The sequence below is a fragment of the Hippichthys cyanospilos genome, chromosome 18, assembly GCF_059441005.1.
Source record: "Hippichthys cyanospilos isolate Australia breed blue-spotted pipefish chromosome 18, RoL_Hcya_1.0, whole genome shotgun sequence".
Classification (NCBI taxonomy): domain Eukaryota; kingdom Metazoa; phylum Chordata; class Actinopteri; order Syngnathiformes; family Syngnathidae; genus Hippichthys; species Hippichthys cyanospilos.
Genome location: NC_142386.1, coordinates 8,011,830 through 8,036,536, shown reverse-complemented (window position 1 = coordinate 8,036,536; position 24,707 = coordinate 8,011,830). Strand labels below are relative to the sequence as shown.

General features: G+C 38.8%; 3 protein-coding genes across 7 annotated transcripts; 2 read left to right on the top strand and 1 right to left on the bottom strand.

Moving 5' to 3' along the window:
* Positions 1–2: 2 nt before the first annotated feature.
* On the bottom strand, positions 3–7,010 carry spata22 (spermatogenesis associated 22). 5 transcript variants are annotated; one of them, XM_088440242.1, is made up of 8 exons: positions 6,674–7,010; positions 2,451–2,518; positions 1,877–2,014; positions 1,294–1,471; positions 880–1,204; positions 670–793; positions 502–599; positions 3–420 (listed from the first exon to the last, which is right to left on the bottom strand). In XM_088440242.1, exons 2-8 carry the CDS (start codon positions 2,488–2,490, stop codon positions 229–231), a joined length of 1,095 nt encoding a protein of 364 aa, XP_088296368.1. In that variant the 5' UTR covers positions 2,491–2,518; positions 6,674–7,010; the 3' UTR covers positions 3–228. The 5 variants fall into 5 exon arrangements, with proteins under 5 accessions (XP_088296368.1, XP_088296369.1, XP_088296370.1 ...); XM_088440243.1 differs by lacking the exon at positions 6,674–7,010 and adding an exon at positions 4,573–4,710; XM_088440244.1 differs by lacking the exon at positions 6,674–7,010 and adding an exon at positions 2,803–3,442 and having other exon boundaries at positions 670–790.
* On the top strand, positions 3,896–11,492 carry stip1 (stress-induced phosphoprotein 1). The gene is made up of 14 exons (XM_088440240.1): positions 3,896–4,151; positions 5,608–5,817; positions 5,909–6,050; positions 6,639–6,780; positions 6,935–7,112; positions 7,189–7,315; positions 7,438–7,540; positions 8,352–8,472; positions 8,564–8,660; positions 8,745–8,869; positions 8,962–8,998; positions 9,104–9,207; positions 10,219–10,391; positions 10,485–11,492. Exons 1-14 carry the CDS (start codon positions 4,143–4,145, stop codon positions 10,555–10,557), a joined length of 1,641 nt encoding a protein of 546 aa, XP_088296366.1. The 5' UTR covers positions 3,896–4,142; the 3' UTR covers positions 10,558–11,492.
* Positions 11,493–11,765: 273 nt separating this feature from the next.
* On the top strand, positions 11,766–23,082 carry rps6ka4 (ribosomal protein S6 kinase A4). Its single transcript, XM_088440239.1, has 19 exons — positions 11,766–11,888; positions 12,497–12,618; positions 14,027–14,098; positions 14,740–14,807; positions 15,367–15,517; positions 15,621–15,736; positions 16,036–16,143; positions 16,322–16,402; positions 16,646–16,749; positions 17,252–17,402; positions 17,481–17,642; positions 17,801–17,926; positions 18,013–18,146; positions 18,321–18,414; positions 19,155–19,325; positions 19,418–19,609; positions 19,695–19,854; positions 20,549–20,712; positions 20,799–23,082. Exons 2-19 carry the CDS (start codon positions 12,531–12,533, stop codon positions 21,009–21,011), a joined length of 2,355 nt encoding a protein of 784 aa, XP_088296365.1. The 5' UTR covers positions 11,766–11,888; positions 12,497–12,530; the 3' UTR covers positions 21,012–23,082.
* The last annotated feature ends 1,625 nt before the right edge of the window (positions 23,083–24,707 follow it).

Sequence of the window (24,707 nt, the reverse complement as noted above, 5' to 3'; positions counted from 1 at the left end):
TTATTTACTTTTAATAATTTGGAAAAAGAGATACAATACAATCAAAACAAGCAAGTTAAATTCAACAATGTGAATGTTTGTTTCATACTACACAACTACAATAGGGTAAACTTTTAAACCTTTTATGAAAAACAAAGTAAATCAAACTGTGTTTATATTACTGTAAAACAATAACCATGTGAAAGATAACTGCTTTTGGCTATTTCCCATTCTTTTCTACAAAAATTGTCAAACCTCATGAAGTAATTTGACGAGTTTGCGCATGTGACTGTCGCAGACTTTGACGGCCTCTTGAGAGTTTCTGACCTCGGATTGCTGGGCTGCTCGAACCGACATGCACACCAGGACATCTCTGCGGCGGTCGTAATTACCAACACAACGCTGAACTTGACCCCGGATGAGACGAGGCAGGTCTTGCTCCTGAATGAATAAGATTGTTTAGCATCCAAAGGCATCCAGAATGGAGCTTTCGATGCTAATAAAGGCATGTTTTCAACTCACATTGTCATAGAAGAGACACTGCACAACCTCCTTGCCATCCCTCAACAGGAAGGTCTTGGCTCCATGGAGACCAAGTGTGACAGCCGAGTCAAGAGTACCTGAAGGGAGAGCGCATCCCGGTAAATTAACATGGTTATGAGTCGACTGAGTGATTCACAAACAACTAACCAAATATCTCAACAAAAAAATGGACTTTGTCTTTAAATTGACTCCAATGTCTCATGCCGCCAATGACTGCAGTCAAAATCCTGGTTGAATTGTCAAACGGTGGCTTGTTTGGAACACTTTTCTGCTAAACAACGGAAAACCAGACCAAAGATAAAATAATTGCATACTGTATACTTAACACTGATGTAGAGCAAGTTATGTGCATCATACTGTTTGTGGAGTCTGGGGTTTATTTGCACTCCCTACAAATGTGGGCGTCTGCGGTCCACAGCTATTAGTAAAATTCCATTTGTTTTGTGTTTGAGCAGCGGGCCCGCTGGGTGGTTCGACAGGAGGAGGCAGAGATCTGAACTGTGCTGGATTGGCTGGCCTGTAAGATGGTTGCTGGCTCATCTGAGAGAACCCGCGATGAGATGTCTGCTTGCCTGGGGTACTCTGACTGCTGAAAGATGTTTGATATTGATTCTGTCTGGAAGTGAAAACTGATCTGGAAGCCTGTTGTCTCTCAGGGTTGTTGTGCGCTCCCTTGTTTGAGCTGAGAATGAAACAAACTCAAATTTTCAAAAACTGGTCATTACGTCTTAGGCTTGTGGTGACATGTCACTGGCTCCAAACAATACTCACTTTGCACTGCCAGCTTTGTATGGATGTGGCAAAGGTCTGTAAGATCTCATTGTTGGTACAGGTCTATAGATGCCATGTGGTGGAGACTGAGCAGAACATGACGAGTACTGTTTGTTCCATTGGTGACTTGGGTTAGCATCAAAAAAGGGACCTGCGGCATGGTAAGACCCATAGGCAGCTACGGAGACAGCCAGTTTCACAAAGCACATAGTTCAATGTAGATTTTGCATTTGAGCTGCTGAGCTTTGCATAAGTAGTAATATTTTCAGTTTAATGCGCCTCATATTTCTGAGTTTTAGGAGGACCTAAAGCTTAAGGGTACTTTCCTAATTCATGGCGGAACCATTCTACACAATGGGTGTTCTGACACCATTGCAGTAAAGGTAAAGAAGTCTGTGGTGACCCACAAGGAATAGACATTCACCCTTACCCCATACCCTTAAGGAAGTATGGGTAGGAAAGAATTGAGGGGATAAAGCTTATTGCTTGCCTTTTAAGCAATCAGTTGTGTATGAAGAATAAAAGAGGTATGACTGGCCCTCCTCATCATTTACTGTTCTCCACACCTGAATGAATACATCACCTGATGCACCGCAGGGGGCAGATGAGCTGGTACTTGGCATGAACTCAGTGTGAGAAAAGAAGTCATTCTCAGAGGGAGCCGACGTCAAAGGAATTCGATTTCTTTTCTTCTGATTGAACGGCGGCATGGGGAGGCAGCCTGATGAAGACAGCAGGTATAGCATTTTTTTCCCCACAAAATACTACTCTTTCCCTTTGCCAAATATATGTAATAACGTTTATATTACAGCTGCTACATTATGTACATTAGACAATATCAATCCTTCTTAGCTTTATTGCAGATTACTGAATAGGGCAAAGAATTGTTTGGATTGGATATTATTGAACTAAGTAGTTACTATTATTATTTTTTATGCTACTTTTACTAAAACGCATTACCTGGATTTTATATGGCACTCCTCAAGGGACACAAGGATGCTTAATACTAACTTATGGGTAATTACAGTAAAACATCCATGTCCAAATGTTATTGACATATTTTTACACATGTAAAGCATATACGTGTTCCTGTTCCTACAGTACGTTTGCTGTGATTGAAAAAAAAATGTCGGAAACATAGGTAAATTGTTTCAAACCTGTTGTTGGTCTACTTGACAGATTGTCGTTCCTCTTCATTCTGACTTCAAAGATATTAGCCTGGAATCTTGAAAAACATTGAATGAATTTGGTGAACCATAAATGTGGTTACTTAATGGACAAGGCGGTTGTCTATTTCAAATTTTTTTTAACAAGTTTATGTTAGCTAGCTATGCTAGTTAGCTGTTGTATGGCAGTCAGGTGTCAGTCATTTATTACAATGACTACAGGCTAGCATTCAAATAAAAAGTACAAGAAACGCCAGTTAAATGATACATTTGAGAACCAACAATTAGTATTTTGACAACATAAAATACGTTTTCAAATCATAGCATGTTCAAAACTACTTACGGTTAAGGACCCTGGAAAGCAAATGCCGCCATAAAACAGCGCAGCAGAACAATATTATTAACAGCAGTGATGCTTTCAGGCTCTAACGACAAAATCCGACATTCGAGGAGCAAAACTAAAGCGCTTGACCGACATCGCTCAGTGACTGTTAATTATGTGGTGTTTTTTTTAATCTTAATTCTGTTAACCTCGATGTATTCTATTATCTAATGCATTTTGAATGTTGATGAGATAATTCTATTTTGCAAAAGGTTTATTGTGATTGAATTTTTGGAGGTCGTCAAATAAAGGTCAATTTCACCCTGAAATGAACACTTCTTGGTTGCCATTGTCTCTGGTATAAACTGATGGGAACAGAAATAAAGCATGACAACGGAAAAGCACATGAGAGTTGTCGGTTCAATAAATAGTAAATTTAATTTTAGAGAACTCTTCTACCTTTGATCAAGGTAGAGTGATATGCATTTTTTATAAGAAGGGGCTTACGAACCATAGAAGCAGCTTAGGTTTAGCCGACCACTTTAAATGCAAAGCATCCAGCTGTGATTGCAGTCACAGTTACAAATGCAACTAAGACACTAATGTAACAAACTAAACTTGAGAACATCTAGTGTTTGAGCAAGGTTGCATTTATGATTTATTTTAATGTTAATTCATAATTATTGGGCAATCGACAAAAGAAAACTGCACAACTTCTGCTGAAGGGTAAAAGTAAACTTTCCAGTCAGCATTTGGGACTAGTCACGAATACAGCAAAATCGTTACGCCTATCTATTAAAAAAAAAAAAAAAAAGACTGAAGCCATTTTTGCTGATGATGTTTATATCTATCTCTTGACAACCCTTGTAAATATATACAAGCATTATATATTGAAGCATTGCCAGTACCAAATTCCTGTTAATGTGGTTGTTCGAGAACTCTGATGTTGACGTGCTTATTTCATAATTTACTTCTAAGCAGGCCATATAGTCAACGAAGACTTCATTTGAAGCATTTTCAATGTGCACCGCGCTTTTGTGAAATGGATGCGACGTCACTTTAGTGCCATTGTATGTTTGTTATTACGTGGGTCCCACACATCACACTTCTACCACACGATCATCGTTTTGCAAAGTGAAAAAGCAACACAAAGCTACTTCCTTCAAATCTTTATAGCTTGCTTCGCTATTAAACCTTTCTCGACTTTTGCATCGTTTCCACCACATTCGGGAAGTTTCTACCGGGGTGATATTTATTGCAAATGCGGATTTGCGACAGTTTGTTCTAGCTGGCAACCTGCGCGTTGTTGAGGGAGCGGCGCTAGTCCACAGTAGTTTCTAGAAGAACCTCATGCTTGCAACATGGAGGAAGTGAGTGCTCTGCAAATCTTGTCTTCTATCGTTCCCCGGACTGTATATGTTAGATGTTTTGTTGTTTATTATTCATGATTCATTTTGCCTTTCATCGATTTGCGGGCTAATGGTGATGTGGTTTATGTAGTGAAACTGTTATCGTAAAGCTAAGTTAGCTTGATTGTCCGTTGCTTGTGATATTAGCTTTCTGCTAATAACGTGCTGTAGCTGCTAGGCTGACAAGGCTTTAGTGTATTTTTTAATCACACTTTATATCGTGCCATAGTTTTAGACATATGTTTTTTTTTTTAATTGTTAACATGGGTGGCTATTAGTTTATCATGTCTGCAGTAAGGTAACAATGCGTAAGTCATTATTGTCTACACGTTTCGATAGCGAAGTCAAGCAAAATCTGTCAAGTTAATCACTTGCAAAGTACCGTCAGTCTTGTTATATCATGCAGTAATCTGTCTTCCGATCTGGCATTCATATTTATGTAATGTCATTGCAAGCACAGCATTAGTGAGCCACTAGCATCGATCGGTTGTCCTTAGCACAATGGTTGTGATGACTTGGTTACTCAATTACATGACACATTTAGCACGTTTTATTTTTTTGATATTTTAAGTCCGGCGTGTGGTGTATTTAGTCGAATACACATGCTGCATGGGGGTTTTGGTTGCTTTAAAGTCAACGGCACGTGCTCTGTCCGGAAGATCTTTCTAGATGCACGGGAATAGGGGGGGTGGGGGGGGCCTGCTATCATGACTATACTTTTTTCATGTAGCTTCCATAAGCATCGGCAGACTATTTATATAATATTTTACAAGGTTCCTATTGATTTTTTTAAAAGTAAACTCTCACCAGAAGACAGTAATGTTGCTAAGAAAGCTAAACATGCCATGCAAAAAATGTAGTTCTCGTTACATGTCTGAAGAGGGCACAATCGTATTTAAAAGGACTCAAATATCGTCGATGCTGAAGTGAGACACTATCTTTTTTCCAAATACTGTTAGGATTTACTATTGGTCAGTCTGCTCGTGGAAAAGTTTTTACAAACCATGCACCAATACAATATGTTGGAATTTGCTAGCAAAAATTCACGATGCAATGCTCATGGTTCAACTAAATTGCCTTTTTTGAGCTCTCCTGAAAATGAATGACTTTGAAGATATGAGGATTCTGCTCAACCCTAACGTTATGTACATTATATGTTAGGATGAAGAAAGTGCGTGAGCAAATTTGGAATGTTCCGTCGCGTGTGTTGCACCTGTCTGACATGAACAGACGCCTGTTGCCTATTGCTTGTCACTGGCAGCTGTCTAAATATATTAACCAGTTCAGATCTATGTTGGGAAAGTCAGGATGCATTTTTTCAATTCTTAAAAGTAATACTCAAATACATTTAAAAAAAACAAACAAACAACAGTCTCTATAATGTCATTTTGTGTTTTTGATATATTCTGGTTCACAGGTGTCTGTATTGAAAGACCAAGGCAACAAAGCACTGAGTGCAGGAAATATTGATGAGGCGATACGCTGCTACACCGAAGCCCTGGCTCTGGACCCCAAAAACCATGTCCTGTACAGCAACCGCTCTGCTGCTTATGCCAAAAATCGCAATTATAAAAAGGCCCTTGAGGATGCTTGTGAGACCATCAAGATAAAACCAGACTGGGGCAAGGTGAGGTGACTTGTGTTTCTTAACTATCCTTCCACGATAAATTCCCTGCAGTGATCTAAATTGATAAATGATCTCCATCTTCATCAACAAGGGTTACTCTCGTAAAGCAGCGGCGCAGGAGTTTCTTGAACAATTTGAGGATGCAAGAGCCACGTACCAAGAGGGCATCCGGCATGAGCCAAACAATCAGCAGCTGAAGGAGGGTTTGCAGAAAATTGAGGCCCGCCTCGCAGGTAGATCTTTCTATGTCTTTACACCGAAATTATAAAACTCTGCCTGAGCTGCAAGGCCTTACTCTTTTAATTGGAGTAATGTCGGACACTGTCAACAAAAGAAGCTGGCCTCTATAGTTTGTTTTCTGGTGATAAACACTGCCCTATTTTCCTATATGTTGTTGAAAGTTGAGAGAAACATCAAAAAGAAACACGGAATCCTTAAATTTCTATTTAATTCTTCAATTATTGCAGAGTTGTTTTTCAGTTACATATTACAGTCCATATATGATATAGTCTTGTTCAGTTACTTTCTTTGAGGGAGGAACCATAGCTAGTTGCCCATAGCAAAAAATATTTGGGAAAAAGTTATATCTATTTTAAAATATGGTTTGAGAAGCTACTAATTTTAATGTCCTCACAAGATCACTCTTTATCCCGTTTTATTGGATGCCGATAGAACACAAACACACAATGAAAGCTTGCAGGAGTTCTTCATAAGAAGTACGAAATGCACATACATTTTCTGATTTGAGTCTTAAGTCTGTAGGTAGCAGTGCCAAGCCTTATAGACCATGCAAAGGAATATCTTCTTTTTTTATATTTCAGAGAAATCAATAATGAATCCATTTGCTGCGCCTAACCTTTTTCAAAAGCTGGAGAGTGATCCTCGAACCCGTGAGCTCTTGGCAGATCCGAGCTACATGGAGCTGCTGCAGCAACTTAGGAACAACCCCTCTGCGCTTGGCACGTATGTTCCTTTATTTTGTCTGGGTGATTAAAAAAAAAAAAAAAAAAAAAACCTTATGAGGACTGGGCAAGAGGTTTGGAAACTGTTAAGATTAAAAAGAAAAGCAAAGTTGAAGCATAGCGCCCTTAAGCAATTACGAATATTTGGTTTGCAGGAAGCTCCAAGATAAAAGAGTGATGACCACACTCTCTGTGTTGATGGGATTAAACTTGTCCGGAATGGATGAAGACGACGACCCCACTCCTCCTCCTTCCCCTGCTCCCACCGCCAAACCCAAAGCGACTCCGCCCCCTCCTTCTACGAACGAAGACCTTCCTGAGAATAAGAGAAATGTAAGTCGACCAATAAGGTTTTGGACACGCGCTCGTCACTGACAAGCATTTTGAGTATTCATTCTTTGGTTTTCAGGCCTTAAAAGAAAAGGAACTTGGGAACGCTGCTTATAAGAACAAGGACTTTGATAAAGCTCTGAAGCATTATGAAGCAGCAATCAAGCACGATCCAACCAACATGACTTATCTTTCAAATCAAGCTGGTATGTGCTTTCACATCACTGCAATTGTCAAAGGTTTTCGGCAGGTTTTTTGTTTTGTGAAATGATTTGCTACAGCTAATATAGAACTGACATTTCACATGTTCTTTTTTTGATCCTTTTAGCTGTTTACTTTGAGAAGGCGGATTTTGAGAAGTGCAGGGAGCTCTGCGAGAAAGCTATTGATGTCGGCAGAGAGAACCGCGAAGACTACAGACAAATTGCCAAGTGAGTTCAGAAACTCCTGCTTTCCTCATCCAAACGTCTTATACATTTGAGTCTCAAATGAGTTTGCCAGTTGAAATAGCACATTTGAGTGTTAGCATGTTTTGTTAAAATGTGATCAGTAGGATCAGCAACCGTCAGGCTGTCAGCATCAAAGTTTACAGTCATTTCTATCATGCCAGCCCATATGTAAACATGTGTTGCTAATTTAAGCTAGATGCCCCAACCATGAGTAAACACTGGCAACAAATGTGTTGAAATTGGCAATTTAATGGTGTCGGGAGCTGCAGCTGCAGTAGAAAGCCTTGTCAAGTTGTTCGCCGCGATACGCTGCCAGGAACTTCAAAATGAATGCGTACCAAAGCATTCGTGTCCATATATTTGAAGTTGGCCTTATCCCCGCATTTTCAGTTTGTGCTTCTATCAAATGTCATGTGTTAACAAATGTTGCTGCAGTTGGATTGACATATCTTTTTTTTTTCTGTGTGCTCTTAATAAGCGGACATTTGGGGGTATGAAAAACATGCCTAAAGCATTTTTTTTGTACCAAAGTATTCCAATTACTCCCAAGACCCTACCAACTTTCTGTTGTAATATTGTAGAATTCATCTTTCAATTTGGAATGTGTTCAAGCGCACAGATATGATTAATGAAGTATATTTTTTAGTGAATTGAACTGACTTTATTACGTTCTGAAAGAGATTTTAGACTCTCAAAGAATGGTTTTAGGAAGTGATATGTTTATGTTAATATGTTATTAATATGTTAATGTGTTATTAACCATTATTTTTTTTATTTTTCTCCTTTTTTTAAGGGCACTGGCCAGGATTGGTAACTCGTACTTCAAGCAGGAAAAATACAAAGAAGCTGTTCAATATTTCAACAAAAGTTTAACAGAGCATCGCACCCCTGATGTTTTGAAAAAGTGTCAACAGGTGCATTTCACTTTTCTGCAGCTGATCGTTTTTTAAAGGGAGGCAATGAAAAATATTCCAGCTGCTCATACACTTTGATCTAATTCTGCAGGCAGAAAAGATCCTGAAAGAGTTGGAGAGGCAAGCCTACATTAATCCTGATTTAGCTCTGGAGGAGAAGAACAAGGGAAATGAAGCCTTCCAGAATGGTTAGTGCAACAGATTAAAGCTCATGTTGCTAATACCCCCCCAACAATTTCTCAAACGATTAACTTACCTTGTGCTCCCTGTAGGAGACTATCCCTTAGCCATGAAACATTACACAGAGGCCATCAAGAGAAACCCAGTTGATGCAAAGCTCTATAGCAACCGAGCTGCCTGCTACACTAAACTTTTGGAGTTCCAACTCGCCCTGAAGGTGCTGATCAACATTGCCAATCACCACTGACTTTTTAGGTCAGGTCTGATCTCTCACGACTATTTAAGTAACTTATGTTTCTGTTTGCTCAGGATTGCGAGGATTGCATCAGACTTGAGCCTACATTCAGTGAGTTGGACACCATTCTTTAGCTTGCAACTTTTATGTGACAATTTTAAGTGCAATACCGGCCAAGAAACTTTTTAAGTGCTAATTTGTGAAATGTGTCTACAGTTAAAGGCTACACACGCAAAGCAGCTGCGTTGGAGGCAATGAAAGACTTTTCCAAAGCCATGGATTTCTACCAAAAGGCTTTGGACCTTGATTCTACTTCAAAGGTATTTATTCTAGTTTAAATACATTGTCAAAATTAATACTTGTGAAGTATTAACTAAGTGCCATGTTGAATTTTGATCTTATCAACTTCAGTGAAATTTCAGATGCCTAATGTCTTTCTTTCCCAATGCTTTCCCTTTAATGTTAAATGCCTTTTGTGTCAAGCCGTGCGAAGGCTCTGGAATAGTCTGCCACTGTCCATTAGATCCGCCCAGACCCTTGTTACTTTTAAATCTCTCCTAAAAGAATGTCTTCTCACTTACTTTTGATATGCCTTGAAATCTGATATCTCTACAATGCTGTCTTATTTCTTTTTTAGCTTGTTCGTGTGTCCTATGTCCTTTATGTGCTTCATCTGTTTTTATGTTTCTATTCACACTTTTATTTCATTGTATAGCACTTTGTTTGACCGGTCTTTTTAAATGTGCGTTATAAATAAAATTTGACTTGACTAAAGATGAAAGGATTGGACAAAATACAACACGGGTTAAAGTGGGAGCTTAGTGTTTTGTTTTTTTCTTAAATCAAATTTACACTATTTACTGCACTTCCGATTGCAGCTGAACTCTTAACTTGGCGACCTGGTGCCACAGACAAATATGAATATTTATGTAATTTACACTGTCCACAATAAGTTAGAGATTTTGTGAGAAACTCAGTGGATGTCATGCATATAGTATTTCAGAGGTTAAGGGCTACAGAAGCAAATGTATTATTGGGGTGATAGACATACCGCATTTGGTCTTTTCCTCAGAGAGAGTGCCTGCACTCATGCAAATCACAATATTTCTAACTTATTGTGAACCCTATACTATGAAAAGTTACTCTGGCTCATAAGAAAAATTGTAAATGTTAGAAGCTTTGTAGAAAATAGTTGCTGAAAATGTGAATAATTGTGATTAATCAGGGAAATGTTTGTGATTATTTAAAAAAAAATCACTTTACAGCATTGATGTATAGATAGATTTTTATATTTATAATAACACCATACGTCTTTTCCATACTCCACTCAGGAAGCCACAGAAGGCTTAAGGCGTTGCATGTTCAGTCAGGCAATGAGAAACGACAGTCCTGAGGAAGTAAAGCAAAGAGCCATGGCCGATCCAGAGGTCCGGCAGATCATGTCCGACCCCACCATGCGCATGATCCTTGAGCAAATGCAGAAGGACCCTCAGGCGCTCAGCGAGTAAGTTTCAAGACTTTGTGTATTTTTCTGCATCACCGTTGTTTCATAAAAATGTGATGGCTCTTTTTTTTTTTTCTTGTTTCTTTACTTCAGACACTTGAAGAATCCTGACATTGCAAAGAAAATTCAGAAACTCCTGGATGTTGGACTCATAGCCATTCATTGATGTGACACGAGCCATGACATGAAGAAACACACAAAAAAGGGGAACAAAATGCATATTCTCTCTAAATTGCATAGTATTTTTGTTGCCTTCAAAATTATACTCTCTGTTATCACTTAAACTGTGTTTTGTTTTGTTTTGTTTTTTGTACATTTAAAGTCCTGATTTTTGAAGATTGTTTTGTCACTTTGACACCAGGTTCCTGAGGACCTACCCCTAGACAACTCACTATATACTGCATCCAGATACTGCTCCATTGGTGTTTTTAAGTCAACCACTCACTGTTGAGCAAAATTCATTTTTTCTTGAAACAAGAAAAATGTTAAGAGTGATAGAACACTGCTGTCACATGTTGGAATTGTTTGTTGCTCTGAATGGCTTGACTAAACAAAATTCCTCAAAATTGTGTTGGTGGGTCTGCCTTTCCCCGTTTTCAAGTCATCTCTAAGTTGGATTCACTTGTCCCTTCGTATGATCGTTAGAAGCTTATATCAATATACTCATTAAAATATCAGATATTTTACTGATTAAAATGACTACAGCAGTATACGGAGATGTTTTCTAATATTTTTTTTTAGTCACCAGTGCATCAAAGATATTGGGAAACCTACCAGACAGTTTTTAACATTTTTTTTCCCCTTTCGTTTTCTCCCTTTTTGTTGAAATGTCAACAGATTTTAGCAAAGTACAACGTCAAAAAAATGGTCTTGAATAAGTAGCAATGTGAAAGATGCGCGATTGTGTAAAATATGCTGTAAAAATACAAATTGTGTCTATAGAGTAATAGAACCCAAGAGGAATGCTTTGGTGTTTTTGTTTTGTTATGGTGTTTTTGTTTGTTTTTTTTTTTTGGTTGAACAAGGCTAAAAGCTTAGTTGCATGAAATTTGTAAAATTTGCACTTTGTCTTGGGGTATATCACGACATTGTTTGGATATATATATATAAGTAGGATTTTGGTCAGTCTTCGCAAAAGCTTTATATCGTTCTAATCTCTGAATTAAGGTTTTCAAAAGCTACAATGAACTTGTAAAAAAAATTCACTCAGTAGTGAAACAATACGGAGTTGTCTTTCTGTAACGGGAGATTAAAATAGGGAACTTTTCACGATTTTCAACTTCTGTTTTTTTGTCATTTCTTTTTGAGGATTTGACAAGTTCCGTGGCCCCGCCCTTATATTATTAGTCACGTGACGAGCGTCGCCCAGGTTGTGTCGAAAGCATCCTGCTATTAGCACTTAGCTAGCATCTGACCAAACATCAAATGATGCGTTAATATTTCTCGAACAAATGGAGGAAACATGAACGTGGCACTAGCGGACGCAGAGAAGAAAAGGTGCCCCCCTCCATTATGGCCTTAATCGCCGAGACCCGTGGAGGTTATTTACCAAGAAGACACTAGCCCCGGCTAACGCTACAAAGTTTGACGAACAAGATCCATTTGCTAGCTAAATTTCGGATTGTCATTTTACTAGCGCACAGCTATATAGATATATATTTTGGCTATTAAGACCGCGACTCCGCCATTCATGCGTGTTGCTAAATCTGCATAATATTTGAGCAATCTCAAGTGAGCGCTAGCGTGAGTGCGAGTGATTAGACATTGACAACTCTTTAGCAACTAACGCTAACGCCGTGATCCAAACTTTCAGTGTAACACGTACGTTATTAGCGAAACTCCTCGTCTCCACTTTGTCAGAGAAAGTATCCATCGGCACGGTTCAATCAATAGAATGTGAGCGGTTTTCCTGCTGCTTTGTTTGTCGAAATAAAACCTCAGGATGTCGAACACTAGGATTAAATCAAGGGGGACGTGTTTCTGCACATCTGTCTGTTCATTTCTCTAATCCTGGTATCTAAACGGTGCAGCTCCAATAAATAATTTCCAGCTGCCTGGAGTGAAATATCACAAACATCAATTACGTCTCTTATAATACATGTCAGATAGTTGGTGTAGGGAACTACGCTTGGTGGAGTTATGTCGGGGGACACGTCTGATAGTAGTGAAGACTGTGATGCCCAGACAAATGAGAAATCCTGTACCGTCAAACATCAAATCACCAATGGTAAGTCAATATTCTGATAAAGGTGTAGTTGATCAGTTACTGATTAAGTAAAAGATGACTGAATTAACTAGTATGACGTGTAATTACAGTGCATTAAAAAGGTATTCACAGTGCTTCACTTTTTCCCCATTTTGTCATTTTACAGCCTTATTGCCAATGGTATTAAATTACCTCTTACCTCAAATTTCTACACATAATACCCCGTAATTACTGTGAAAAACATTGGAATGGACAGTTTTGAATTTATTAGAAATCAAAAACTAGGAAAATACATTTATGTAAGTATTCACAGTCTTTGTCATGAAGCTGAAAATTGAGCATGATTTGGAAAAGTACTCACCTGTCTGAATGAGGTCCCACAGTTGACCATATATGCCAGAGCAAAAGCACCAATCATAAAGTCAATGTCTGTAGACCTACAAAACAGGCTTGTCTTGAGGCACAAATCTGGGGAAGGTTACGGAAAAAAAATCTGGTGCTTTGAAGTTCCCAATCAGCACCGTGGCCTTCATTATTTGTAGATGTAAGGCAATTGGAACCACCAGGACCCCCTCGAGTTGGCTGGCTGTCCAAACTGATAGATCGGGAGAGAAGGGATTTAGTTAGAGAGGTGACCAAGAACCTGAGTTTCCTTCTGTCAGAGCTTGAGCATTCCTTGGAGGAGAGAAGAGAACATTCAGTAAAGACAACCATCTCGATAGCAATTCACCAATCAGGCCTGTACGGTAGTGGCCAAAATCAAAGCCACTCCTTTGTAAAAGAAACCTGGCAGCCCATCTGGAGTTTGCCAAAGGGCACCAGAATAATCCTCAGACCATTACAAACTGAATTCTCTGGTCTGATGAGACAAAAGACTGAACTCTTTGGTGTGAATGCTCATCACCAGGCTAAAACAATCCCCACATTGAAGAATGGTGGTGGCAGCATCATGCTATTGGGATGTTTTTCATCAACAGGAAATGACCGGAAGAGTAGTCAGGATAGAAGGAAAAATGAATGCAGCAATATACTGAGATAAGCTGAATGAAACCTGCTCCTGAGCACTCTTGACCTTTGACTGGGGCGAAAGACTCGAGGCTGTAATTGCTGCTAAAGCTGGATCGACAATTCCTATGTGACATTAGTTGTTTATTTTTAATAAGTTCCAAGAATGTTAAAAAAAAAAACGTTTTTTCCCATTGTCATAAAAAGGTAATGTGTCTAGAATTTTGAAATGAGAGATTTATTCAATGCATTTTGGAATGAGGCGGTAACAACAAAAAATGTGGAGATAGTGAAGCGCTGTGAAAACTTTGCGGATGCGCGGGACATTGAAAATAGTCCATCCTAAATTACCTGCACTTTTATTTCTGTAAATAAGGTGAATAAACAATAAATGTTGTCAATTTTGTCACCTTTTTGCCACCAGCTAACCTCACAGGACATACTGAGAAGGTCGGCATGGAGAACTTTGAGCTCCTTAAGGTGTTGGGCACTGGAGGTAAAAAGTTAAAGATTACCTGGATCTTGTTCAACAATACACATTAGTCACTCATAATCAAAAATGTCCATTATTTTCAGTAACCTTGAAGTACTTTTGTCCGAATGAAATCATAAATGGAAAAGGTATTATTCATGAAACCATGAATGAAAAAAACAAAATCTACACATTGGACTGTATTGCAATTAAATGCAGTGCTGCCGATACAAAAACCCAATTCCAGCCGAACGATTCATCAAAAAATTATTTTTCATAACCCTGTAAATAATTACTTAGCGTTGACATTCCAACAATGCACATTGCGCACACGTGCACATTCTCACTTTTATTTATTTATTATTTTGATAAATGAAGATAATCCCTAACTCTGAACATGAAAACAAAGCATTGATTTGTGCCTCTGCCCTTTGCTGTTTTAAATTTTAAATAGTTTTATTTTTTAATTTGGAACATGATGTAAATTATATATACTTTTTTGTAAACGTCCGAGTAAGCAATCCATACCTTACAATAGACGACTAAAATAGCAATCGCCATTCATTTAATTAAGTACAGACTTCTTATGTTTGAGTTTTAAATTTTCTGAGTAGCTGTCTTATTTGAAATTACCAGTTGTTTTGATTTTTTTTTTTTCTATGCAGCATATGGAAAGGTGTTTTTAGTGAGGAAGAACAGTGGTCATGATGCAGGCCAACTATATGCGATGAAGGTAAGCCTAAAAGTTCAAGTATGTTTGTATGGTTTTGAATTACCCAGAGAGTCTGACACAAAAGGATAAATTATGTACAGTGGGTATAGTAAGTGCACACACCCCCTATACAATTGACTTTTTTTTAATTGCTGTTTTTTTGAGAGACCAAAGATACCTGCACAACTCAATTTACTAATTTTGAAAAGGAAAATCTGTAATACATTAGCCGAGATTGACAACTGTATTGTACTTAATTATATGAATGTATTCCGTGAATTGATTTTTGTTGTTTTACATATTTGCTGCTTGCTCCCTACTATTCATGGGAAATATGTACCCTAACATTATCTGCATATAAGTGACACCTTTTGAAATGCATTGTGGGGATTGAGGAATTTATTTTTTTTGCTCATTAGAATTTGTTAATCAGCCGATTGATTCGTAATCTATTTGTTTTTCTCCCTAAAATCGGAATCAGTCCAAAGATAATCAATATTGACGACGCCCTGGTTTTGAATCTATTCAATATGTCATGACTTTAGGCACTGATTGTAACTTTATGGCCACAACCATACAGGTGCTGAAGAAGGCAGCTATCGTTCAGAAGGCTAAAACCACAGAACATACCCGAACCGAGAGGCAGGTTCTGGAACACATCCGCCAGTCGCCCTTCTTGGTCACACTTCATTATGCCTTTCAGACACAGAGCAAGCTGCACCTCATCCTGGGTGAGTGGAGGTCACTTAACCAGATATGATATCTTTCAGAGTTTCTTTGTGTTTCTGTATTTTTTTTCACGGCACATCATTTTGACTAATATTTGTTATATAGATTATGTGAGTGGAGGAGAGATGTTTACCCATTTGTATCAGCAAGATCACTTTTCTGAGGAGGCCGTGCGCATTTATATCGGAGAAATAATCCTGGCTTTGGAGCTTCTGCACAAGGTTTGTGCTCGCATGTACATAAATGTGCAGGTACAAGATTTCAAGATGATAAACTTTGTCTTCAGAGATCTTGCCTTAATGCTAAATAGAAGTATAAATGATCAGAACATTATGAAAGGACATTCTCCATTTACCCAAAACATTTCAGTATGATTAATACTTTAACACCAAACGATTAATAAATCTAATTTGTAATTTTATAACTTTTCATAAAAAAATGATCTTTTGTATTAGTAATTTAATATATACAAACATATCTGTTGCTAACTTATTGTTCTAACCTTGTTGTGTTTGTGCAGCTCGGTATTGTGTACCGTGACATCAAATTGGAAAATATTCTCCTGGACAGTGAAGGCCATGTGGTATTAACGGATTTTGGACTCAGCAAAGAATTTCTGCAAGAAGAGGTATTGCACAGTAAAAGCTGTGGATGAAATGAAGATAAAAGTTGATATTCAGTTACAGTGTTCCTTTGTTTTTTGCGGATAACGGGGACCGAAAAGTGAAATCCGCAAAGTGTATATGTACACTATTTTATTCCAGAAAGATTTGTCTCCTGATGTATTTTTGTTTCTTATCTCATAGAAAGAAAGAACTTACTCTTTCTGCGGTACCATTGAGTACATGGCGCCTGAAATTATCAGGGGGAAAACAGGCCATGGCAAGGTAGGTTTACAGTTGAAATAAACCAAAAAATGCCACCTTTTACTACACATTGACACTCTACCTATACACTTCTTGATGGTTCAGTATCATGAGCATAGAAGATTGTCAGTTAGCATATCCACCCCACATTGGAGTGGTTCTGGGTTCGAGGCTCAACTCAGCCTTGATGTGTGAAATGTTCAACATGCTGCACCATAAATTATTCATCGATATATTGACATTCCCTCCATGTGATGTTTGCAGTCAGTAGATTGGTGGAGCCTTGGAATCCTGATGTTTGAGCTGCTGACTGGAGCATCTCCATTTACTTTGGAGGGCGAGAGGAACTCACAGAGTGAGGTGTCAAAGTGAGTTTTCCATAAACTAAGCAAACATGTTTGTATGAGAACTTTGCAAAAGGTCATCCCAAAAATGAAGCACTGTAAAGTAGATGTCGTACAAGCATCACCGTTCTTGCTCAGTCCAATACTTGCAGCGCTGCATGCATAAAAGACGAAATCCTATTTTAAATGTATTATAAATTTGCTTCTCAAATGTGGCAAACATGCTGAGCTAAACATTTTTTGCCGTGTAAATGCTAGTCCTGTGCCTTTTTGGTGGCAAACTGTTGCGCTAAGTTTAGGAGCTTTATTTGCGATGCTTTGACACCTTTTTGTGGCCTTTATATTACCAGGCACAACAAATATGTACCTATATAATAAATTGTGGAGTTTAGACAAAAGTAGTTACTTGCCACCGTCTTTTCGTCATCGAGACCAAAGTAGTTATTTGCCACCGTCTTTTCAATGCTATTGTAAGAGGTCTTGTGAAAATATTTTATAGTCATATTTTCCATCCCAATTTCCTCAGACGTATTCTTCGCTGTGATCCACCATTTCCCTCTTTGATTGGACCCACTGCTCAGGACCTGATTAAAAAGCTGTTAGTGAAGGATCCTCACAAGCGGCTCGGTTCTGGCCCGCGGGGTGCTGCAGACATCAAGAGTCATGCCTTCTTCAAGGTTTTACTTCCGTAAATGAGCTCTTGATGATTCTGATGATGGTTTTGGGTCACATCTGGAAACTGGTTTCCTTCATAGGGGCTGAACTGGGACGACCTTGCCCAGAAAAAGATTTCTAGCCCATTCAAGCCGGAGCTGAAGAGTGAACTTGATGTGGGGAACTTTGCTGAGGAGTTCACTGGGATGGATCCAGTCTACTCTCCAGCGAGCACACCCCCAAGCACTGACCGCCTCTTTCAGGTTCGTCCTTGTTTGGCCAGCTGCTTACCAAACTGGGACCTGTAAAATAATAGTACTCCCCAATGTAAACTGCCGTACTCATAAAAAGTTTGCTTTTCGCTCTGCCATAACACACTGCATGAACGTTATGTCCACACTATCTTTTTGTTTTATCCTAGGGCTACTCTTTTATTGCGCCTTCCATCCTGTTCAACAAAAACGCTGTAATGGGAGATTTCTTGGAATCTCAGGTCCCCGCCGACCGACCAGGTTCTGCTTCTGTTCAGCGCAGTGCAATGTTAGCGGTATGGAACATAAGAAATAACATTTTAAATCAATTCATCATGCTTTGTACCGAATATATCATTTGTTTTTTTTGTTTTTTTTAAAGGAATCACAGTTTTTTCTGAACTATGAGCTGTGCCTCCAGGGACCACCCCTGGGAGAGGGAAGTTTCTCTGTGTGCAGACAATGCACACATAAGCAAAGCGGCCTTGAATACGCAGTCAAAATTGTGAGCCGCAGGTGAGCTCAAGGTTTCCAGTAATCTTTCTTACAATACAGTTTTTTTTTGCGTTGGTATTGATCTACGATGGTCGATGTATGAGCACTATACAGCTCTTCCCATGTGCCTACTTCTAGCATTGTTTGATTGGACATTGCTCTTACAAAATAAAGCACATGTTTTGCCGTCTTTAGAATGGAGGTCAACACCCAGAGGGAGATTGCTGCTTTGAGACAATGTGAGGCTCACCCAAACATCGTTAAGCTTCAAGATGTCTATACTGATCAGGTAAATTGGCAAAGAAAAAAAAAAACCTGCATTTACTGTAGAATGGTTTGTCCCATTTCTTCTAAGCAGAAAAGGTTCTGTGTGACGAGTTTGAGTGATACGTTTGGACAGATAGGCAGATGCAAAGGTTCCCAGACACAAGGGGAAACCAAAACTACGGTGAAAATTCACCTTCGATATTATATTCAAGTGAAACATTTCGACGTTCAATCAAAATATCAGGGCTAAAGGAAAGAAGAGTTCAAATTAATGTAAACAAATCAGTGGAAAAGAGCAAGGTGAATTAATATTCAAATCATCGTTGTCTAAAAGTCTGGGTGTTAAATGGGAGGAGCTATTTGGCGTATCAAATAGCAATGATGACTTTCAAGGCTTTTTGACAAATTAATATTCAGATGTGTCAAAAAATAAAGCATTAAAAGTTCAAATTGTTGCAACATTAGTTTCAGCAATTGCACCTACGCGCACATTGCCTCGCACTTGTCTCAGCCCCACCCAATCCATAATCGCAATAGGATGTTATTCAATATACGATGAAGGAATGCGCTTAAAAGTACCGTCATTTCGTCATTTTAATAACACACACCACGTGGTATGATTGGACAGCCGTGAGCTATGTAACCACTAAAGTAACATTACTCAAATTGAAGTAAAAAGACAAAAAAAAGGGGCGGGGGGGTCGACTTGTACTTGGCAGAAATACGGTATTTAATTTGACACATTTTTACTTCTTCTATCAGTACCACACCTACTTAGTTATGGAGCTCCTACGTGGAGGCGAGCTGCTCGAAAGGATCAAGAAGAAGAAATTGTTTGGCGAAGCGGAAGCCAGCCAGCTGCTGCAGAGCCTGGTCTCAGCAGTCAGTTTTATGCACGAGGCTGGAGTCGTGCACAGAGACCTCAAACCAGAGGTGGGTCACCTTGAGCGCTGATAGAAATGTTACTCCTAACTTTGCAAGAGAGAAGGGATGCAGAACGAGACGATTTCGTGTCTTCCTTTCAGAACGTGCTGTTTACAGATGAGAGCGAGAACTCTGTTCTCAAAGTCATCGATTTTGGATTCGCCCGGTTGTGTCCTGCTGGCAGCGCCCCGCTGCAGACGCCGTGCTTCACACTGCAGTACGCCGCACCAGAACTTTTTGAGAGCGCGGGGTACGACAAAGCCTGTGACCTCTGGAGTCTTGGGGTCATCCTGGTAATCCAACCTAAAAATTGTTGATTCTTTGACATATGCGGGATAAGCCGTGGCGCTGATCTCCATCTTTGCTCTTTTTTATCAGTACACCATGCTGTCAGGCCAGGTGCCCTTTCAGAGCGAGCAGGTGGGGATGACGTCGTCTTATGCTGCAGATATCATGCAAAAGATTAAAGAAGGAGATTTCTCCTTGGACGGGGAACCTTGGAAGGGTGTGTCAGAAGATGCAAAAGAACTTGTTAAAGGTGGGAAATCCGCTTTTGCTAATCTTGACACTTTATTTTCTATAGTAGCCTGGAATGTGGATTTTTATCGAAGAAATTAGAGTATGCGGTTGTTTTTCTTTTCTCGACACCCTTTTTGTTAGTACTAGCGGTGAGCATGAATTTGAAATCCGTATTCCCTCATTCACTGAACTCTGTATTTCCTTCTCGCCGTCTTGAGTTTCTGTGTTTCTAAATGTCATCGTTCCTTTCATGGCAGCATGAGCTTTCTCGGGTTTTGCTCAGAGGAGAAATCCTGAATTGTAGAGCTGGACAGTAAAACGAATTCAAAGTAAAACGAAGTCAATGAATAGTCATCGCAAAAATCAAATCTTTAAAAAAAGAGCTACATTGTGAAATAGATATTTTACAAAAGTTAATAACTATTTAATTGTGACTGAGCAATTTATGCACATGCTAATGTCTTTACATTAAAACCAATTCAACAGGATTTCCCTTTCAGGTAGTCAAAACTACTTTAATACATGTTTGTTGGGTTTATTGCTTCAATTCAAATCATCCAGAATGATTCGTGAAAATCCAGATTTTATCGTTGGGCCATATCGCGCAACCCTAAATGTTAATTTTCACTCAGTTCCATTTGTAGTTTTAGATAAGCAAAATGATGTGTGATATGAGCGCCAATCTTCTAACTTCAAATGTCAAACGATTGAAGGACTACTGACAGTGGATCCCGAAAGACGACTGAAGCTCTCTGATCTGAAAGAGAACAGCTGGCTCCAGGGCGGAGCGTCCATGTCCACTACACCTTTGTGCACTCCCGATGTGCTCGAGTCCAGCGGGCCCACTGTGCGCACTTTTGTGAACGCCACTTACAAGGTAACAAGCTTGCACCGTTTTGCAACACGCTCGCCGAAAAAAAAAAAAAAAAAAAAAAATTGTTTCTGTCATTGTCCCGTGGCCAGGCTTTCAACCGAGGTAAGCGAGAGGGCTTCTTTCTAAAAAGCGTTGACAATGCACCCCTTGCAAAACGGCGGAAACTCAAAATGACGAGCACAGGCGTAGAGACCCGATGGAGTTCGTCCTCTTCGTCCTCCTCCTCTTCCACTTCCTCCTCCGCCTCAGCGCAAACGTCCAAAGCACAGCCAAAGCAAAATGTCAGCCCAAAGCAGAGCTAGCCCGAGTTTAGCTGACACATCCACAATTTGTCATGCGGAGTTGCTCAGACAAGTAGAAAAAATGTACAATGCAAATCTGAATTACACTTTATTGCAATGTGACTGAGGATGGAATTTCTGTCAATTTCCACACCGCGGTCTCGATTATGGGGTCTTTCCGTACCATGCGTGGGGCGCACCGTAACAAAAGGTGCACGTTCAAACATGCGGTCAGCAACAAAAGGGAACATGCGTTAAGTCCTCTGGATGGTTTGTCGCTAGCAAACGCGCTATGCGGTACTGGATTTTAGGGTGAACTGTTGATTTTGAAGAAAATTTAAGTTTTTTATTAGCGCCTTATGATACGGAAAGTACGGTACTCATGTTATCAAGCTGTAGTTGGGACATGAAAACGCACAGAAACGCAGTATGTGGCCTGGAGGAATTGTGTAATAGACACACGCTTTGTCTTTTCTCATGAGTGACTTCACACACTAAAATTGGTTTCAAAATGGAGATATGCCTATTTTCACTGTCGGGAAAGACAGCTTATGAGTTTGTAGGGATAAAGGGAAATATGAGCCATTTATGAGCCGAAGCCATATTCTAAACAAGTCAGTCACAATTGAGCCGAGTGAATACACGCGATTGCACATGGCGGATGCAATGATGCTATCAGTATCTTTCATATTTAACCTGCGGGTGGTATTTTTATTAGTTTTTTTTACTGACGCTTGCGGTAAATGCTTTGTGCTTAAAGTGTGATCCTTTTTTTTTTGTCTCAGAATGTTCTATGGGACATACTTATATGTAAATATCGAGGTTTTTTTTCCCCCCTCTTTGGACAAATACCACCAACAGGTTAATAAGATTGGCAGGTTTTACAACTTAAGAGGGCAGAAGTTTCATTACTTTTGCAATTGTTATGCTTTTTAGGCTGGTCAATGCTAGTTTGCACTTTGGTTTGAGAATGTAAATGATCAAAACGGAGATTGTGAAGCTTTGAGGTGGCATATAGGACAAGTCACACTCTTCTAAAAAGTTCTTTGAAAGACGAGCCGCCCGCTTGCTTTTTCCTCATGGTTTGCAGCTCGAATATTTTACATGACTCTCAACGTTTCAGTTAAGTACTGAATGAAAAGTTTCACTTTCAGTGTTGGCGACATCCGCAAAATGTCGCAGCGGTGTTTCTTGGGAGCAAAAGTGAGGGTAGTTGTGCTGTAAATTCTTTGCCTTCTTCTTTGTATTGGTCAATTACAAGCATGCACATCTGTGGTGATGCGCTTCAGCTTACGTTTGGCTTGATCAAACATATCAAAGTTTGTGATCGTGCTATTTTGCCACCAGAGAAGTAGCAGCGGGTTACTGGGTGGACTTCTTGACCTTAAATGTTTCTACAAGCTTTGATTTTACCCGATCGCATTTTGAAATGCTCCAAATGAGACACTTAATTATGATTTGGATCTCTGGAAGCCACCCTGTGAGATCTACTGTATATATTTTGATTTGCAAATTAAGTATGTAATAATTGAACTGGTTTAATGGTATAGATGTGTCCTAATGTTTTTTTTTTTTTTATGTTTTTATTTCGTACGTGTTGCACAGTCATTTTATCAATAAAATCCATTTCAGCTTTAAAGGTGCTTTCACTGATATTTATTATGTGTAATTGACTTTAATGCTGTGGTAATGGGGTATGTATTAAATGGGCTTTAGTGTATCAGGACTGTGAATGTCTTTGTGTGAGTGTGTGTGTTTGTGAGTGTGCGTGCGAGAGAGAATGTCTACGGCGCTGGGAGATCACTTGTATCGTCATCTGTGTACCAAATGAAGCATTATTGTGTGATTTTGTTACTCAAGATGTGTGTTGGCTTGGAAACAGCTTTGTTTATGAGTATTTCACTTAAACAGTGCTGATTGGTGTGGATACTTTTGTAGTAAATGATTTTCAGTCTCCTGTTTCTTTTTTGTTTTTTACTTGACTTTTATTGCAATGCACTGTCATTGATGTAACTGGGATTTATTTGCACAAGACCATTTGTTTTGCTGCAAAATAAATTGTACTTTTCAATAAATTGTTCATTCTTCGCCATGTTTGGCTCAATTGTTTTGAATGTGCACTCGAGTATGGTGGGTGGAGTTGAATCCTTTAACGTTTTTTGTAAATATAAGTACAGTAGCTACATTTTCGTGCCTTGAAGTTGCCGCACTGACTTGAAGTTACACGAAATGCCTCTAGGGGGTGCTCAAAAGCAAATAACCCATAGGTACCACTCCACAACATAATACTGTAAACGCATTAGAATACTAAAATAATTGTGTGAATTCGGGAAGCGTTCACTCGTTATTCTTCCTTTATTTTTATTAGTAGTACATCTTTTTATCCTGCCATATAATTGCATACAGTTTCTTCATTACTTGACTGATTCAAACCATTACAACTTCAACATGTTCCAAAATTAAACGCATCACGTGGTATTCATTTTCTCATTTCTGTCTTCTACCGTTTTCCCACAATTCAACATTTTTATGCCAAATAAATTCCCATTCATTCATTCCCATTTAAAATATGTAGTCGTCAATTCACCTTGTGATCAATTTTCAATATTGCCAATAGTCCTGCGTCGCAACAATTTCATATTTTTCACAAAAAAACAGTATTTCCATCCCAAAATGTATATTCACAAACAATTTGCACATTTTTCAGCAATATCAAATTTCTTACTGTGCTGGTTATCATCCTTCCAACTGTTTCTACGTTCCTCAATCGAACTTTACCTTTCCAACTTAAAAACAGGTTCTGGATTTTATTTTTTCTCCATCTTAAAAATTTAATTAATTTAAGATGATCCAACTTTAGTCTATTCCATCATTCCAAAGCATTCCACGTCGTTCCCCAAATTTTCAATCGGCTTCATACGCCATTTGCTTCAATCTAGTTAAATAATATCATCAGAATGGTCTAATTTTCCCTACGAGTTCAACTGCGAGGTTCACCGTTTAAATCTTGGATTGCTGTGGTGCTTGCAGTTTTAATAGGAATGAGGTACAAAGCAATTGTGTTGAAACTACTATGAATGAATGCTTGCCTTTCAGCAGTTGGCTCAATTGTAATGAGGAATCACTGAAGAAGAAAGTAGTCGGAGTGATATTTGAACAGATGGTGATGAAGTCATTACTGTACTTAAAGGTTCATTAATGTTCTTTAGTGACTTATCATCTTCCATGTGGCCTATAATGCTGCTGAAGAGGTACTTGGATCATAAATGAAATTGCATTTATATCATGTGTAACTAAGCGCAAATCTTGCACATTAATGGACAGCAAGCAACATATTTTTCAAAATAAATCCAAAGAATTATTAGTTGAACTCTGGTTAAAATTACCTAGATGTAATTTTGTAGCTCCGGTTTCCTTGCTATAATGCGGTCATATTTCGTGGTCTTGCTGTTTTGCTTGTTTTTTTTTCCCTTTTGAATAGTGAAGAAAAAGAAGCTTCATGAAACACCTGTATTATTGTTTTACTCCTCTAGGTGGTGCCCTTGGATTAAACACTAGCGCAACGGAACTGTTTACATTTCCCCCAAAAAAAACATTCTGTAAATGGTAAAACATAAAGTATAACATCAAAAGAAATCAGATGAATGAAAAAGCACATAATAAACAAAAAAATACTGTAAATTGAGAAAAAATATATAACCAAACCTATATGTAATG